The 19,583-nt window shown below is 33.4% G+C and overlaps 1 protein-coding gene across 1 annotated transcript in view; it reads left to right on the top strand.

The window, feature by feature from the left end:
- LOC123529100 (E3 ubiquitin-protein ligase RNF123-like) overlaps window positions 1-8,200 on the top strand; it is a 98,342-nt gene extending 90,142 nt beyond the window's left edge. Inside the window, exons 34-36 of the mRNA XM_053522464.1 lie at window positions 1,611-1,759; window positions 2,749-2,926; window positions 4,000-8,200. Of these exons, the coding sequence (XP_053378439.1) occupies window positions 1,611-1,759; window positions 2,749-2,926; window positions 4,000-4,105 (433 nt within the window). The 3' untranslated portion in view covers window positions 4,106-8,200. The remainder of the gene's footprint in view (window positions 1-1,610; window positions 1,760-2,748; window positions 2,927-3,999) is intronic.
- Window positions 8,201-19,583: the final 11,383 nt, after the last annotated feature.

The following is a 19,583-nucleotide window of genomic DNA, read 5'->3' as shown; positions in this document are numbered from 1 at the left end:
TATGTTCGTTGTCAGCAATTTAATTAAACATCTTCTCTGAAACTACTTGTTAGAATTACACTAAACTCAGTATGAAGCATCTTCTCAAGTTTGTTTCAATGGGGGCATTTGTATGATTTTGTGTTGTGCATATCTCAAAAGGTGTTATACCTAGATTTGTCAAAACTCAAAGGGTTTTCATTCAGCATGTGAAATTGTTCACCTGATATTTTAATTGGGGTTTCACCCAGCCAGACCAGAGTTATAGCTCCTTATGTAGTCTAAAATATGGGCATCCATTTATCTGAATTTTATGTGCATATTTAAAAAAGTATTTGACCCATCAAACCTCACAGGAGTGTCATTCAGCATGTAAAGTTGTACACCTGGTGTTTAAATTGGGATCTCACACAGCCAGACCAGAAATATGGCCTTTAACTTTGTCAAAAACATTCATAAAAAAGACCTAAAAGTTTGTGTCACATTTATCTCAAAAAGTATTTTACCTAGGATTATTAAATTTTACAAGAATATTATATAGAATGTGACATTGTGCACTTGGGATTTTGTTAAGAGATTTCATTCAGCTAGACCAGTATTATGGCCCTTGACTTAGTAAGAATATGCATGAAAAAACATAAAAATTTGTGTTGCATGTATGTTAAAACATGTTTGACCTAGTGTCATGAAACATAATAGGAATATTATTCATTATGTAAAGTTGTGCATCTAAGGTTTTGAGTCATAAAACATAAGAGGATTGTTATATAGCATTTGAAGATCTTCACCTGGTGTTCTGGTTTGGATTTCACTCTGCTAGAACAGAGTTTTGAACCTTGATTTTGTGAAAAATACACAAAGTTCTAAAACGTTATTGTTGCAGATATCTTAACAATATACACCTAGAGTCATGAAATCATGTACAGTGACAGAAAGTGGGGACATCTGTGTCCTATGGACACATGTCTAGTTTACTTTAAATTTCTTGTTATGTCTCCAGCACCACTGTGTTGGGAGACATATTGATTTACTCCTGTCAGTGTGTCCGTGTGTCTGTCTGTCACAAATCTTGTCTGCACTCTTAAGTCGAACATTTCTCATCCGATCTTCACCAAACTTGAACAAAATGTGTTTGCCAATAAGTCCTCAGCCAAGTTCGATTAACTAACCAAATCAGCCCAGGCACTTTAGAATTATAGCCCTTGAATTACTGAAAATACTGATGCCAGTGACACAGGTCTTGGTGCATGGTTGACTCAGATACATAATGGAGAAGAAATGCCAATCTAGATTATTAGGTAGTTGAGGGAGACATGTGCTTTTCTCAAAAGCAGCTGTAGTTTTTCTTGATATTGTCTATTAGTATCACATCATCCCCCCTGTCTCTACCACCCACATCAGACTATTTCAGAATAATTTCACAGATATTTTCAATGTGTGACTATCTACTTAAATTGTTCAAGCAAGCTTTGAAAGTCAGGAGAGCAACCTAGGGCCATCATGACCATCTTGTTTTGAAAGCATTCATATTTTAAGGCAAATTTAAGCTACTCATATTACAACAAATAACAAATTTTATTGATTCCACATACTTTCAATATATTGACCATTGAGTATTCTTAATTTTCCAGCCAGGAGAAGGTTACCGATGTATTACTGTCAGACCATGGCTTCCAGATTACTGCCCTTGAATTTATGCTTGGTAACCATGACAAGAAAGAAACTGGTGCAACTGGAGGCCTGAAACCTATGAAAGAAAAGCAGTTTGATTTTAGAAATTGTGAGTCATCTATCTTCATACTGTCTTAAAAAAAATCAGCTATTAGTTTGTAGCAACATGAAAAAAAATTGTAAGGAAATTTCAAGACTTGTAAGACAATGTTAGTCTTAGTACTGTTTAACACTAGAACTCTAAATGTATAAAATGCTTTGATGCTACAAAGTAGCCTGAAAGAATATGTTGTAAAATAACATGTGACAAAGTTAGCATTAAGTTGAGCAACAGAGCTACTTATAACGGTTAATTACCATTTTGTTCTTCAAACAGTGGTTATAGAATATAACGATGCTTAGAGTAATCAAACATTTCTATATGGAAATATACTGGCAAAAATGCCTGTTCTTTTAAAGATAGTCATTAGCTGTGGGGTGTCCTTAGTAGTGGAGTATTTTTAAATGGTGGAGTGTCCTTTGTTGTCGAGTGCACATAAGGCAGAGTTTCACTGTACATATGTGTATGATACTGTTGCATTTTCAGACAGTACATCGGGGAAATAATGTATATTACCCTTCATGTTTAGTTTGATGTGGATTTTATCCTGTTTTCCAACAGTAGTTCAGTTATGAAATGATGGGCTGTAAACACAAACAAGTGCTTGCACATACTGTACTAACATTGACGTGTTCTCCATAGGTAAGTGGCAACTTCCAACCAGGCATCAGGAGGTCACGGATGACTGATTTTAAGAATTTGCGAAATTGTCACATAATACATTACAGGAGCGGAACTTGCAGTCTTAGATTTATAGTATTTGGCTTTATCTGCTAATCTAGATGGACGGGCTGTATGTAACATGTATATGCATTGATTTCTGTTTGACGGGAGAAAGGAGATAAAATTCTTCTTTCCCGTTTGTCAAGAGAAATAAATAACACAACTTTCCTTGCATTTTAAAAGGGAAAAAATTATTGTATGAGTATTTATGTTTTGAAAATTATAATTATAAGCCTTGTAGCTCTTTAAATTACATCCATTTATCTATTTTCCAGATGAGGAAGTGAATAAAGAGGAGATAGCTAGTGTTGAAACATTGATTTCTCACCTGCGTAACAAACAGACAACCTTTGTACGACATGATAATGAAATCAAAGAAGAGGAATTGTGCCAAATTTGTTACGCTCGACAACAGACTACAGTCTTTAAGCCCTGTGGACACCAGTCTTGCAGGTAAATACCCTAGCATCAATTTTTGAAATATGCATACCTGGTAATTCTTATTTTATCATTTTGTAGGTTGCTAAGTTATTGAAATATGGTGCCTTTTAAAAGCGTACTAGTATATGGTAAGTAAAATAAATGCAAGTGCTGAGTTTTAAGAGAATGTAATAACTTGTTGGTATAATATGTATTCAAGGGAATAGACTTCACTTCATGTCTGTATTGTTGAAAACTGACAAAACTGTGTGAGCAAGTTTGTTTGTTTGTATGCTTACTTAAAGTCACCACCAGAAACATGTATGGGTGACTCATCCAGAAGACTGTTAGTAATGTTAGTTGGGAGGAGAGGATATATATTCTAGAAGTTGCCAGGTGTAAAGCACCTGTACACTGGTTTCTTATAGCAATGCTTGTAATTTTAGTTGGGTGCGGACTTGAACTCAAGACCCTTGATGCATAGTTGGACAATGTGTAGGCACATAAAAATATATCCTATATATCTGGTTTTTTTCACACCTCTATTACTTTTTTGTTTTGGTGTATAACAGACCGTTATTTGTGTTTCTAATAATTTGTGCCTCTAAGGTTTTCATATTTTGGGAATACTGGTTAATTCTCAGGGCAGTTGTTAATTGGGAATACTGGTTAATTCTCAGGGCAGTTGTTAATTGGGAGTACTGGTTAATTCTCAGGGCAGTTGTTAATTGGGAATACTGGTTAATTCTCAGCACAGTTGTTAATTGGGAATACTGGTTATTTCTCAGGGCAGTTGTTAATTGGGAATACTGGTTAATTCTCAGGGCAGTTGTTAATTGGGAATACTGGTTAATTCTCAGCACAGTTGTTAATTGGGAAATATTTGCAAGAGTTTACTATTTACTTATGTTTCTGACCACATTTGTTCCCAAATTGAAATTGTTTGTATACATAAAGTTTTCACTACATTTACTACAATAATCATAAGCGTGAAGTTTCAGATTCTTGAAAAAGCAAAAAAGCTCTAACTAATCAATTCACTAAATTATGGTCATACAGAAATTCATCCATCTACAGCATGTCACACTGTTCTTTTTTCTTTACAGGTCATGTATAAACCACCAGATGTTGATCAAGAAAGAGTGCTTCTTTTGTAAAGCTATTATAACATCAGTTGAAGATCTACAGCCATCCACCAAAGAAAAGCTCTGAGTAATGCTCCACTGGATACAAAAAATAAAAACATTAGGGATGGCAGGGAACAGAAATAGTACTGCCAACTATAATGAAATTAATCTGCGAAGCCAGTCTGCATCACTTAGAAACTAAAATCTATAATGGATCTTAAATTCTCACATGAAATTTAAGAAGGAAATCTTGCTAATTTTCTTTGTTTGGCACTTAACAAGCACACAGGTGATGAATGATCAGGGTAATATTTGATTTCATATAAAAAAAAAAACAACAGCCAGTTGTTATTCTGTATATTATTATATCTTTGGTCAAAGCATCAATGTTTTCAAAACTTAATCTTCTACAAATTAAACTATTAGAAAAAAAAATTTAATATATCAGAAGTTGATATATGTTTCTAGCTGGAGAAAAAGGCTAAACGTTTTTTTACTTTATATAAACCCCCTTTTTTCCTACAAATGATAAAAGGAGTTTTCTATACACATAGCAAATGACTTTTTTAATTGAGCAGGGTTAAACTTACTGAAATAAATTTTCCAGTCCGCATTTACAGTTTCTGTAAAGAATATAATATTTAAATGCTTTCTCAGCTTAAAAAGAAATTTACATGAATTCTTGAAGCTTGTTACCATTACAAGAAAGACTATAATATCAGGGGAGGATCCAGGATTTTTTTCCAGGTGGGGGTTCCAGATGGGGTAGGTGCGGGAGGGGCTGTCCCCCTCCTGCTGGGGTTAGTTATGGGGAAATATTTATATCTCGGTTGTCAACGGAGAGGGAATTTCAAGCACTTTAGAGTACAAAAAACAAGAATCGGAATCCCATCAAAAATGTAATCATCATTTCGAACATTCAGTAAAATCACTTTTTAAACTGTTTAAACGAAAGGAAACCTGGAATTGGAGAGACTGCCAACCATGCAATGCAGCTTTTTGTAAAGCTGTATGCAGTTTACCGATTTCTTCCAGCTCACACATCACTAATTACAAGTGTGCAAGAAAATGAAATTCAAAGCGACTTAAGCAACTTATTCAATGAAATAATATCTTCGCACAGTGTAACCGGTGCAAGACACATACACAGACTGTTACGTCATGTAAAACAAAGTATATAGTAAATACCACTCCAGTATCGAATATACCATTTTAGATCACCGTTAAATATAGGTGTGTACTGTTCTAGACGAGTTCATTTATCTATTTATTTATTGAATTTAATTTTACGATACACAGCAAGTTATGTTTGGATTCTCGGTGCCGCAGCACGTTATAATATGAGTTTTGTACTGTTTGTTCAATTGTGCGAGTGCAGCTTTAAAAGTTTTCACCATTCAGTTTGAAAATTTTTGGGAGGGGGGTCCTGACCCCCCTCTGGATTTGCCCATGAATATAAAGCTAAACATTCGGACAGTTTCTAGATACTTATCAGTACAAAAAAGGAATGCTGAATGTCTTTTTTTAGCTGTTCTGAAACAATCACACTGAACAAGATGTCAAGAAACGGTATATGCATTTTAAAGGTGGTTAATCAGGTTTTGGCCAACTAATAGATTTGTTCCAAACTTAACCAATTAGTCATTTACACTAATTTGTGTTCACCAAGTTCTGAATACTTGACAGATTTTCACTGAGAGGTTTTTTAAACTTTGGTTTTCCTGTCCAGGTTGCCCAACCAAGGTAGCATTATTTTAGCATAAGTATAAATTTAATAAACATATTTTCCTAAGAAATTTTATGAATGTAAGCACTACTGTATTAAAGTTGTCAAAGATTTGCATTGATAAGTACATATTTTGCCAAAATTCATTAGAAATGCAAGTTTATAGAATTATTACCTCCCTTTGTCTATCTCGGTTGCACAACCTAAATAGATTGAAAATGAATTAATTCCAAAGGTACACACTGTTTTAAAACTTACCTTTCACTTCAGGTAGTTGAAATATCCCAATATTTATCAAATGCAAATGTAAAACTAGAAATTATATTGAAATCAAAAGAAATAGTCCCCTTTTTAAACACTTTTGTATTAAAGAGAGGTAACTACAAAATTTCATAAAAAGTAATAAATTATACATTTCCAATATGGATCCAACTCTTTGTATTGGGCCTTTTTGTTCCTTAAATAAATCTGTAACAGGACATATTTACAGGATATATGAAAACTGAAAAATGTCAGAAAATGTTGCTAAAATGTGATTGACCATCTTTAACATCAGGGAGGTAAAAATGTTATCCTTGTATTGATATATGGGTAAATGGATTTCTAAGTGTCTAGTAAACATAATCGGAACATTACAATTTTTGCAGAGCTTAGGTGAAAAACATTTAGATTTATTTGGAACAATTTCCAGAAGCTGGGTAAGACTGTGTAGAAGGTTTTTCTTCACGGAAATGTAAAAACACCCATTTCAACTTTTCTACAATCACTCAAACCACTGCCAGTATCATTATATTCATTCTATGGGCATTGAAATTTCAGTTAGGGTAATATTTATTTATTAGTTAAAGATTTCCTTTCATTGGCCTTCATTAGATTTTTTCATTTTGAGTATTTGTATTTTGTCAAACAATAGAGCTATTGTTGTCATCCCATTTGTGTTGCATTTCTAAGGTGTTTTTGTTAGGCAATTTAGAAGGAAGCAGGTTTCTCAGAAACTACCAAACCAAATGTTTTCCAAGTCTACATAAATCTTTGGCTCCATTAGATAGCTCTTGTTTACAGTTAAAGAATTTATCATTGTTATACACATCATTTTCAATGCATGCAGTATTCTAAACAGCACAAGTTCATTTTTAGTTTATGTATTTTTTAAATGATATTCATCCATCACTTGTTAAATTTATGTGTCAAAAGGCTATAATAGTGTGTACATGTCTTCCCAAGTTCTAATTTGCCATGACATAGCCCGGTGTTCATTTCCATAATATTTATAACAATATCCAAGGGAAGTAAATCTGTCATTCTTAATATATATTTAAGACATTTTGCCCTTGTCAGTGTATTCCAGATATAGTCAGAATTTGTAAGTATTTTTCATTAATTCAGACGTCTTATTACATTTCTCCAGGAAGTGTTATTTCCATTCTAAGGTAATCATAAAAAAGTAGAAACTTCTAATAATTTTGACCAGTGCTTTTTAAAATAATATTTCATAAACTAATTTAATTCTTAATTTAAATGTGTAAATATCCTGTTTCTTATGTTGTCATGCAGTGGTATATATGTCTCTGTGTGAATTAACGTAGATGTGACTTGAGTGTTCACCTGTGCTATTATTCAGTTCAAGATATTTTAATGCTCAGGGCAACTAGAAGATATTTCAGAGAGCATTAGAACACTTTATTTTGAATATTTGGTAATTAGTATACCCTTATTGAATAGCTTGCCAGAAAGTAGTCAAAACTATTGCCTGATGTCCAAAGGACAGAGGGCCTGTAGTTCTGATTATTGACTGGCAAGCAATTCAATAAATGTTTCATTACATAATATCAAGAATAGACTCCTGTGTTTTTTTTCTTGAAGTTTTGACTTCAATCCAGCAAAATTTAGTGTGGAACTATAGACTGGTCAGTAACAGAATTATGGACTGGACATTTATATAAGGAGTCATGTAATGATTTATAATTTGACATCATTATATTAATTGTAATATTGGATTGTTGTTTTAAATAGTGCATTGTTTTAACAGTGTTATAATTATAAGGCTCTATTTTGTTTTTTGTGTAGAGCAATAGAATATATAATTCACAAAGTGCCAATTTAGATTTTATACTTTTTAACAAATACATCAGTGTAGTATTATGTTATTTGTTGCTTTGTTTTAGAATTATTAGTGGTCTGTATATAGTTTAACCCTTACCCTGCTAAATTTCTATAATGGACTTGTCCATCTTTCAATTTGGACAGTACCATTAACTGTTAAAAAGGGGTGCTTACCAAAAAGATACTGACTAAATAGTGAACAGTGCAAATCTTGGTCAGACTGCACGGATGTGCAGGCTGATCATGATCTACACTTGTCGCGAAGGCAGAATCAATCTTGTCCAGCATGCTAAGGGTTAATCGTTCCAGAATAAATTTGGATTGCTTCTTAATAAAATTCTTACTGTTTCAGTTGAATTGTATTTTTATTTTATCCGGTTTTCCTGTGACTTACACTGGACAGGTTTTCCTGTGACTTACACTGGACAGGTTTACAGAGTGAGTGTTCTAGAGCAGTGAATTCATTTGAATGAAAAACCTTCAGGGTACCTGGAAATTAGAAAAAAATAGAATTAATTGCATATACATTGCATTCAGTCATATACATGTAGTAAGTTCTAGAAATGGCTGCAGAGGCTTTATTTGTGAGGATAAGTGTCTTAAAATAAGGTAAAAAAGGTAACAAGGTATTTTAAGAGAAAAAAAAACAGCAGTGACTGTCAAAATTTATTGTTATAATTACCTGTACTTATTTTAACCACTATTGTAGTATCTGTGGGTTTCTTTCAAAAACAGTATTCTATTTTTGGGAGATATGACATTATGTAACCTATATTCACGACTTTAAAGGTATCACTCGCTCACTCATCAAAATGCCTGTCTAGAACTGGGTCAGAAGATTATATTTTGGCTATGAATAGAAGAACGTCAGTAACAAGGTTGAATTCGAGTATCACCGCACGTGTCAGTTGCTTCCTTGCTAGCTGAAAAGATATATGACTGAAACAACGGTACAAAATGTTTAATATACATGCAATTAATGTTTACCTTAAGGTGACATATAACACTATAATCTGTTTTGTTATACAGATTCAATACTCATTTTCGTGCATGTATAGGTTTATATTATACATTCTAAATATAACCGAGCTGCGGAGGCGTAATAGATAAGGCACCTGCCCGCAATCGGGAGGGCGAAGGTTCGAGCCCTGTCGGAGGCGGATCTTGTTACTGAAGAGGAACCGGTTGGTAAGCTGCCAGCTAGTTAAATAATGGTTACCGATTGCCTACCTCCCTGGTGCCTGGCATTTAAAAAATAGGAATCGGGAAGTAATGTTGTTTAATGTATGTATAGGTGTCTCATAAGCCAACTTTGCTTGCCCTTTCAGTAGGGGTCACTATAATAAACAAACACTTTATTTTACTTTACTTTTATTATAAAAACAAGAAGGATTTTATCGGAGAGCATGATTCGTCACCTTAACAATACAAATTACTCATTGGAACATTAATCACGTTACTAGGGCATAGCTTCTAGCTAATCTTCTCATGATCCGGCAGTGTATAATTAGACGTGAATCTCTCCATGTATCACAAGGTTTAAAACGATCACGAAAACAAACGTTAAAATGTAGTAACATTTTGTAAAGGGACGAGCTCCAAAAAATTCTGTTCTGAGGTAGAATTATTCTAGGCAGTGAAATAAGAAAACTTGTTCACATAAACATGGATGAACATGCCTAATTACATGACAATTTCTAAATACAGTGCCTAAAACTTCAATTAGAAGTACAAGTTGAAATCAGAGAATGATTTCAAGTCCTTCAAATTATTTTTTTTTTAAATTGTGCCTAAAACTTAATAAGAAAAACAGTAAAATATAATTTCCAAGTCTTCAAATAAAAAACTGTGAAAGTTTTGTTTATATAAATAGGTGAATGTTAGATAATTGCTACACCTTTGATAGCAAATGATGAGGTATTTTAAGAGAAGAAATCGCAGTGTTTACTGAAATTACCAAGTACTGTAGTTTTACTACTATTGCCATGTTTGCCTTAACATAATATAATCTGCTTACAATACTTTTAAAACAATTTCATTCACTCACTCACACAGTCACTCAATCACGCACTGCTTGTTAGATGAAGATCTGCTGACTTGGTTGCATTCCAGATTCACCACAAGTGTTGGTTGCTTCCTTGCCAAAGCTGGAAAGCAGTCGTATGATCAGAAATTAATGATGAGAGAAAAGTGTATAAATAAACATACTAGGTTTTCTCAATGAATCACAAGATCAGCAGTCAAAACGTAGTAACATTTTCTAGAGAGACAGTCAAAGATTTCTGGTTCAGTCTTGTGTGGTATTATTTTCAGTGTGAAGTAAGAAAGATTGTAAGTCTCATAAATTTGGATAAAACGTCGAGTGGAATATTGTACATGCCTAAGTACATGACTGCCAATTTCTGAAGACGGCAGCAATATTTTTGAAAGACAAAAAAAAAAAACAGGAATTTATTTCTGCCATTCATAACCGCGTAAGTCAATAGGGAGAGCACAGATCTACGGGTTGCTGGGTCATGAGCTCGATACCCAGGCGAGGCGTATGTTCTCCGTGACTGGAACCACTTCTCCTGTAGAAAAGTTTACATTTACTTGCAGAGAGCAGGTTAGTAAATGGTACAGAATCAAGGAACACTTGTTAAATTAACTGTCCGTCGTTAAGTAACGGAACCACTGTTGAAAAACCGCGCTATTCCAGTGTTTCTCTGTATCTTTTGAATCCCCGGATTGAGTTTAATCTTGGCTGTGCTGGAATAAGACTAATGTAGACTAGCTCCAATACTATGACATATCATTTTTCAAACATTTTTAGTCATTTTTTATGCTTTGTCCTGACAATGACTTTGATTTTTCTGAAGGAAATCTGACGATACGTCACCAATTAAAGGAAATGTAGGGTCCAATAAAACATAAATCTTTTAATGATCTGCCCTTACGTATTTTGTTCTTGTTCAGACAATTGACATAAGTCGAGTTACCTCCGTCACGATCACTGATAAATGAATGACGACGGTTCGTTGTAAGATGAGATCGATAATGTGACGTATTAGGTAATTGAATACAACCATTCCGGCAAATTTAATATTTTCCCCGTACATGTTTCTCGACAGAATTATAAAGGAAAACAACTAAGAAATAATAATAAAAAAAAAATCAACAGACTACAGATGCCAAAAAAAAGTTAAAATGAGTACATGGAAAAAACCAAAAAATGTTGACGTGTTCTCCAAAAATAGTATAGTTACAATGTGAAGCGTTTATTCTAACATGGCTCGATTTGATTTCCAATTAAACAAAGAAGGAAATCAAGCTCTGTATATTCTGCGATAAACAACGGTTGACGCGCGGACTGGTAAGAGAGCATTATGACGTCAATTATGACGTCAAATTGCCACATGACGTCCGATACATTACTCCTCGGGTAAATGAAGTTCAGCATGATATTTATTAAAATATGTCAATGAGCATGTCAAAATGAAAACAATCAATGCCTTCTTGTGATTTATCGTCTAATTTACGACGGTTCATCGTTCAGATGCTTCAGTATTTAACCACTCGGGCTAACGCCCTCGTGGTTCAATCCCTACGCATCTGAACTCTGAACCATGGTAAACTAGACGATAAACCACCCGAAGGCCTTGATTATTTGTTAAGTAAAGGTACGCAGGATATATTCAATTTAGGTACGTTCTTAAGCTTTAAGAGGTACGTCACAAGTTTTTCAAAATACGGTTATCTTCTATACTATATCATGTAATTGCCACTATGAAAAACTCATACAAGCCTTATTACGCTACTCTACATACCTTTAATAAGGCGCCCTTTGGTATCCGACGATGTCAAAAAATGAAAACCATGCAGGTCCCATCTTCAGTCTCAGCTGATTGAAATTTTAATAGCGAATTCTAGAATTTCGAGATTAAATTCAATTTACAACTAACGGTCAATAATAAATACTCAATTGAAAAAGAAGTCATTAACTTAACATTTAGTTTTAAACGTGAAATCAAGATACAAGTTACAAGTAAAATTTCAATATAAAACTCAGCTGAGACTGAAATTGTTTTGTGAACACAGTCGTCATTTGAGGAAACTGTTCCAGTTGTCAGTCCGCAGTGCATTTTTGTTAAATACTACTGTTTATTATATATTACTATAATGTGTATGACTTCTTCGGATTCTTTGCCTAATAGAATTCTATTTAATCAACTGTTCAGTGTTATCCGTCACAATTATACCTTAGCACATTTTTTGGCGTGTGTATCAATACGTAGTTCCATTTGAAAATTTTATGAATTACAGACAACTCGTAATATATTCATCATATGAGGAAAATAGTTCAACTTTTCAGAGCATAAGACAAATTTAGTGCATATGACACCAAATCATGTGCACGAATTCCAAATATCTCCGACGCACAATGTAATTTAATAGTCTTGATCTAGTGTATATTTTCTCTTAATAATATTACAGGAATGGCATTAATTTGAAGGGATTGTTACATACTTTAACACGCCATTAAATCGCAAACTTCATTTATTCTACATAACTCCACCGAAGCATTGTAACTATAAAACATGTCACATTCAGTAATTTAATATTTTTTGGTACATAACATGCATTTATAAATTTGATTTAAGTCTTAATACACCATGTGTTCTGTTCTATAAGGTCGCAAATAAGAAGACAAGCCACCGGAAGGATACTATATACGAGACTATTCGTTTGTTTCAGTGTATATTGAAAATATCTTTCACGAGTGAACATCAAATGCAATATTTTCACGAGTGGCATAGCTACGAGTTAAAATACAAATTATTGTGTTCATGAGATCTTACATGTAAAACAAACAAACTTCCTTTTCGTTACATGGTTTAATAAATTTGCCCATTTAATATAGTTTCTTACCAGTGAAATATATATTTCATATCTTTCACTGTGAAAATGCCAGATATATTTCACTTTAATATTTCGATAATCACTGGAAGATATATTTGCATATTTTTGCCATGATGCTCTCCTATCTGTGGAGGTAATAAAGAATTTATCTATAAGGTTAACAATCAAAGATGAAACAGAAAACGTTACGCTGAAAATATTATCATTTATTTTAGACTTATTTTGGTGGGTCAAAGTATTTGACACCGTAGATATGACGTGTAGTAGGGTATAGTATAAGGGTGCACTTATACTTTCTTGCTATTGAACTAGTTTTTATAGCGACGTGGTAGAGTGTCTGCCTTAGGTGTGAGAGGTCCAATACATTTTACAAAAGCAAGGGATCGAGTAGTAAGCTAATAAGCTTTTTTTAGAAACTCTTTCCCGAAAACAGGTACATACTAAATTGCAGTGACAACAGTTAATTGTAAAATTAATGCATGCTTGCATTCAATTCTTTATAAAAACGTTCAAGTTTTAAATATTTTTAAGAGTTGACTTTATACTAGTAAACTGTGGACATGAAATAGAAGTGTGATATTTACAAATGTAATACGTTTAGGACTATTGGGAAATAGCCGATGAATGTTTAAGTTAGATGAACATTACTGATAGAGGGGGAGAGCGAGAGAGATAGAGAGAGAAGGGGTGTTTGGTTGCTTTTGGGATGGGGTTACTTGTGGGATATCAAGGATTGGTGTTTGCAAGTCTTAAATGAATCTCCTGGTTTGATGTATGTATTCTTGAACGTGAGAGAAGACAGATGTATCGATTTGAGGACTATTTGCATCACCAAATAGGAGGAGTGGTAATGTAATGTTTGTGATAGGACTAATTTTATCTTGTAACTGTGTTCGCTGCCTCTGGTATCGAGGACACTTGAGAAAGTAATGGTGCGGCGTTTCAATCTCCCCACATAGACAAAGAGTGCTGTTAATAATGTTTTTGAATAGAGGTGCTCATTTAATTAGCTACAGTGTGTTCTTAATCCTAATCGTATTCATGGCTAAACACTTTTATATGACTTTTATGCCTGTGAGTATATGATATATACAGAAAATGATGTTAATTTGTGCAGAATGTTTAACAAAATGTTTCAAATAATTATGATATTTAGTTAGATGGTGTTGCTTTGTGTTTTGAAACGGAAAAAGGTGTTTGTGTTTCAAAACTGAATTTTTTATAGGAAAAAAGTAACCCTGGTAAAAAAGTAAATACATAACTGTAAAAATAGTGTTTTTTCAGTCTTTGGCACTAAATAATGAAAATGCTTAATTCTGAAAACAAGTTCTCATATTTTTCTACTAGAATGTAAGAAAATACCATGATTTCATAAACCCAAGAATTTAATTCCCCATTGTTAGCATTATTTTAAGCTGCCGTCTTTTTCAATAGCGATCCTGTTTTCAAAAAAAAAAAATAATAATAATAATTAAAAAAAATAGTTCAGTGCTATAAATGACTTGACGGTGGCTTTAAAATAAATTCAACTTATGATTAGACATCATGTGAAATGAACGAAATCCATGAATCGCGATTCATGTTTAATTTGCCGATCCTATGATGTCGTTCATTTCGCATGAAATATATTAATATCTTATATATTCCTTAATTTCCTTTCCGTGTTTAAATAAGGTTTTGTTACAAATTGCACATATTTTGTTGTTTCTAACATTATAATCGGCTTCCCGGTCGTTCTGTTCACTGTCTACACTAAACAACTGTTACGTCATCTAAGGAACGTTCTCCCAGACTAAACGTAGACTTCGTCAAGACATACATTCTTTCTAAAAGAAGGTTGTTTTCTATCGATGATATGGCGTGGTATTACACTTTATTACGTACTCGGCTTTATACAATTATTGACTTTTTCATAGGCTGATATCAGGATTTATCAACCCGAAGAGTTATATTCACCGAGCCGAAGGCGAGGTGAATATAACTTTTTGAGGGTTGATAAATCCTGATATCAACCTATGAAAAAGTCAATAATTGTTTTATTACATGAATAAATGTAAAGTCAGTCTTGTTATTACAATTGTGACTTTAATAACGAAATAAGGAATAAATTTAGACCAAATCAGGTTGATATTGGTTTTCCACGCACCTACTTCGATCTATTTTTATTTTCGTTCTATTTATAACCCAAGAGAAGTTGATATGATATGTACTCATTACTTTTCGAACCGTTTTCAGCCAATCAGAGAAACAATAGAATACAGTCATGTAATAATAAACTCTGTTAACTAACACTGGAACCTGAAACGTGAATATTTTTCCATATTGACGTACAAATTTCATATCGGAAGCATGACGTCATTTGTGACGTCAGTTTCGCGCGTGTTGTTGAGTTAAAAAGTTCTTTAACGGCGATATTTTCAATTTTACTCAGGCTAAAGAACAAATGTAGATCTATATCAATTATATAATAATTGTAAGCGTATATCTAGCACGTGTAGATCTTATGTAATAAAAAGTTTATTGGATTTACTCATTCTTTAGATGCATGATAGAATCTATTGCGGTCCTAAAGTCGCACCATATTTCCACTGCAGAAATCGTGCAAATCTATTCGACTTTGATTACAGTTAAAAGTAGCTGAAAGTTAAATTTAAATTTATGTCGCTAGATCTGTGAAATTTGTAGGAATGGTTGGTAGCTCTACAATTGTTATTGTTTTTTTTATCAATATGCCATTCTTTGTCATCGAAGTAAATGCCGATACTGTCAATCATTAAATGTCATAGCCACAGATCTTTCAGTCATTGTAACGTTGAACAGTTTCAAAAATCCATGGTTATGGTTAATTAATGCGATAAAACAAGTTTAATAAATCCCCCCTCTCTCAAAATAAATACAGCGTTAACAAACCGATAATATTAATACAGATTTAAAGACCCACATACAAAGGTAACACGAAAAAAATGGGATCTTTGTTATTAGAGGTCAGGATCATCAACAATTTGATTAAATTTGTATTGTATTATACGCAATCGTTGCATCCAGTCGTACGTATTAGAACAAAATAGCATTTTTATTCAAAGGTTTATGCTTTAAAATGGAACTTACTGAAGTTTTAAGTTATGAAAGTACGGTAACCACTTAAATAAGGGCACTAATATTTTCTAGCAGCGCGTCCATTCAGTTCTGCCTATATCCTACTCTACTTATTACAGTTAAGTTTGATAATCAAAAATACTGCTCAGGCACACTGCTCATTTTGTATAATTAAGAATACAATACAATAGAATAGTCATGCATAGACCGTCTATTCATGTCAAGACCTGGGCGAATATAGTCAAATAGATGAGAACGGTCGTATGGTCAACCAATCAAAGTCTTCAAATACATTTAACTGACGCAAGCCTGTTTTAACGGTATAATATACTATTCTCATGTAACTCTGAAAGAGATGAGGATCTATGTTTAGCGTCCTCGAGAGTGCGTGTGTTAAAAAGCATTAAAAAGACTGAAGTATTCAATTAGTTTTCGATTGTTTTATATTTGCGTTGTTCCATTTAAAAATTTAAATTACATATGTTGTTGAATGTCATGCTTAACTTTTATGCGTGTAAATGCTACCAGTTAGAGAATGTCAGAAAAAATGTAGTTTTTAAAGGGTAAAAAATTGGTTTGTATAAAAATTCTCACATTTTCCTTTGTTACTTTTTTATGTTTTTTAAATTAAGAGTTTGTGTTTTTATGTCTTGTCAATGAACACCTTTTTGTCACGTAAGATGTTGTTAAAACAAAACCTTTTTTTCCCTGCCTGGTTTGTAGGTTTTAAAAAATGATGAACGCTACACATAGACCTAATTTCAATTTGGTATGGCCTAAATACCGTATATTGGCTGGCCTAATTTCTAAATATAGATCCAACGCATTGTGTAGGGGAAACCCCCATTTGGTCTCCGAGCTTGCACGCTGATACAAACTAACGAGGTAACACGCTTTTAACTTTTATTTTTGCAGTTTCATGACTAAATGTGTCTTACTTTATTTTATACCAAGCATGCACCGGTGCAACAAACAATGCGTTTGACCTAATTGTGACCCTTTACTCCATGTAAACGGTCTCATGGACATTGACCGGGCTTTATGTAAATGATTGATCTTAAATTTTCTGACAGTATCAACGGCAGATTAAAAAAAACAGTGTTGCATTATAATGTATAAGTGTTCTTTAAATATTTACTAATGTAACATTTATAAACAAAAAATGTAATATGACAGTTAAAATGATATAACAGTGTTTTTGCATTTATCAATACATTTTAAACAGCAGATCACATTTACTTTCTGAATACTGTTTCAATTTTCAGTCGAACGTGTCTTTATTTTAAATTCCTTGACTGTTTGAATGCACCATATAGTGTCAATAATTACCTATGTATTAATGTTTTCCTTTAAGGAACACAACACATATTTCTGTAGTTACTTTCATATTACCTGTAACGTTTAATTTAGTTTAATAATATTTTATTGTATATAATTCACACATGTAAACATCACATTTAAAACAAGCATTAAATCAAATACATACAAATACTGTAACGTATAGCAAGCAACACGTTCATGTACAACAACAATTAATCTGGCAATTAATTTTCTGTAGATCTCTCTCTCTCTCTATATATCATGCACTGTAACAATCTGACAATTGCAAATAAAATTAGATAGGTTTACAAATATTACTTGCAACACCGTGTGGCTGGTATGCATTTTCTGCAAGACTGACAACGATACAACAATATTGCAGTTGCTTTGTTACCAGTACGAAAACACTTAAGTTTTACAGAACTTTGCCTTTACACTGACCACATTGTCATAGTATTATTAGTAATTGTGTTTTCAGTATCGAACTATTATAATGTACCAAAGTACAAAATGTAACATATATATCAATTGTTATTTTTATGTAAACACTTTTTGAAAGACTGTAACATTTTGAAAAGTTTTGAAGTACACATTTTGAAAGGCGGGAACATTTTCGAAAGTTTTGAAATTTGAAGAATGTGATGCTGAATTTCATTAACTGCAATCGCTGTGTCTATATTTTAGAGTCAATTATTTCCTGTAAACAACACTTATAACACTAAAGAAATTACATGTTGCTTTAGTGAATAATATTATGTAACTTTTTGTTATGTGGCTGTTGTCTTGAAGAATATTGTCAGTGCTGAATAAAAATCAAGAGAAAAGTGGGTGTCATGTTTGACGCAAGAACAAATATTTTCAGTCAAACACACAAACTGCAAAATCACTAAAAAATGAGACCCCAAATTGTAGTGGTGGTGTATGATCTAAGTTTCCATGATAATTTCTGTCGTGTTATTATTTCATTATGAAAATGCTACTTACATGTCAAGCATAGATCTGTCATGTGATTTCAGCAAAAAATTGCAAAGAAACTATGGAAAATAGCTCTGCAGAGCAAAAAAAAAAGCTGAGGACTCTGAATCCGCCATTGTGCGACTACCATTCCTTCGCGCGATTTTCCTATTTAGTGTCTGTATACCGCTAATTATTTCTTCCCATTACGACCAAGCTCGTTAACTCTGTAGTGTAGAACAATATATGGATACAGCGTGGTCTACTGGAACAAGTATCAAATTAGGCCTACCATGAAGTGTTACGTATGTTTCACAAGACACAGTGAAAGAGGCCAGCATATCGTACAATTGTTAAAGGGTTGGGCGCCAAATGTCTCATAAAGTGTCATAACAATTATTGACTGAAAATACGTGAATTTAGTAACACTGCAGTAGTTTCTGTTTTTTCTTCTCCCAAATCTTTAATTTACGACGCAAGTTCCCCATTTTACCGGAACCGGTACCATCTCCAAAATCTGAAGAAGAAAAATCCTGACGTCTGCGACAAGTGCTGCATGGAGTTGAAAACTGCATTTCAAACCTGACATAACTCTTGCTTCGTGAATGCTAGTGAATAAGCTTCATTAAATTACACGCAAGAGAATTAGAAATTCTCCTTTGTAAAAGTTTAATTGTTTTTTTTTTCTTTTAATTAAAGCCGTATAAAGTTGAAAGAACATATTATCTGACTGACAAAACCTTGTTATTATTTTTTTAACTTGTTTACCGGTGTTGTCATACACTTTATTACACTGTTGTTTCACATGGTTTTCTATAGCAGTAATACAAGAATATATTTGAAGTGGTACAAGAGATTGAATTAGCAATGCAACAATATTCAGAATGTCTTAAGAAGTTTTGAAATACTTTATTAATAACCAAATCCTGTTCAATAGAAAACACAGATTGTATTACTATTATGATTCTAGTATTGGCCACCTTGTATTTTCGGAACTAAAACGTAACTAGACTGAAATGTCTGGATTCCCTTTCAGTGATTTTATGCCCCCGAAGGTGGGCATATTAAAATCGCACTGTCCGTCCGCGTGTGCGTCCATGCGTCTGTAAATTCTTGTCCGGGCTGTAACTCTGCTATTCATAAAGGGATTTTGAAATAACTTGGCATAAATGTTCACCATAATGAGAGGACCTGTCGTGCGCAAGACACAGACCCCTAGCTCCAAGGACTAGTTCACACTTAGAGGTCAAATATTAACAGCTCTGCCATCCATGAAGGGATTTTAAAATAACTTGGCATAAATGTTTACCATAATGAAAAAATGTGTCATACGCAAGACCCAGACCCCTAGCTCCAAGGTAAAGGTCACATTTAGAAGTCAAAAGTTAACAGGGTCTGTTTCGTGTCCGGTCCATAACTCTGCCATTCGTCAAGGGATTTTGAAATAACTTGGCATATACGTTCC

The sequence above is a fragment of the Mercenaria mercenaria genome, chromosome 13, assembly GCF_021730395.1.
Source record: "Mercenaria mercenaria strain notata chromosome 13, MADL_Memer_1, whole genome shotgun sequence".
Taxonomy (NCBI): Eukaryota; Metazoa; Mollusca; class Bivalvia; order Venerida; family Veneridae; genus Mercenaria; species Mercenaria mercenaria.
This window is presented reverse-complemented; position numbering and strand designations above follow the sequence as displayed.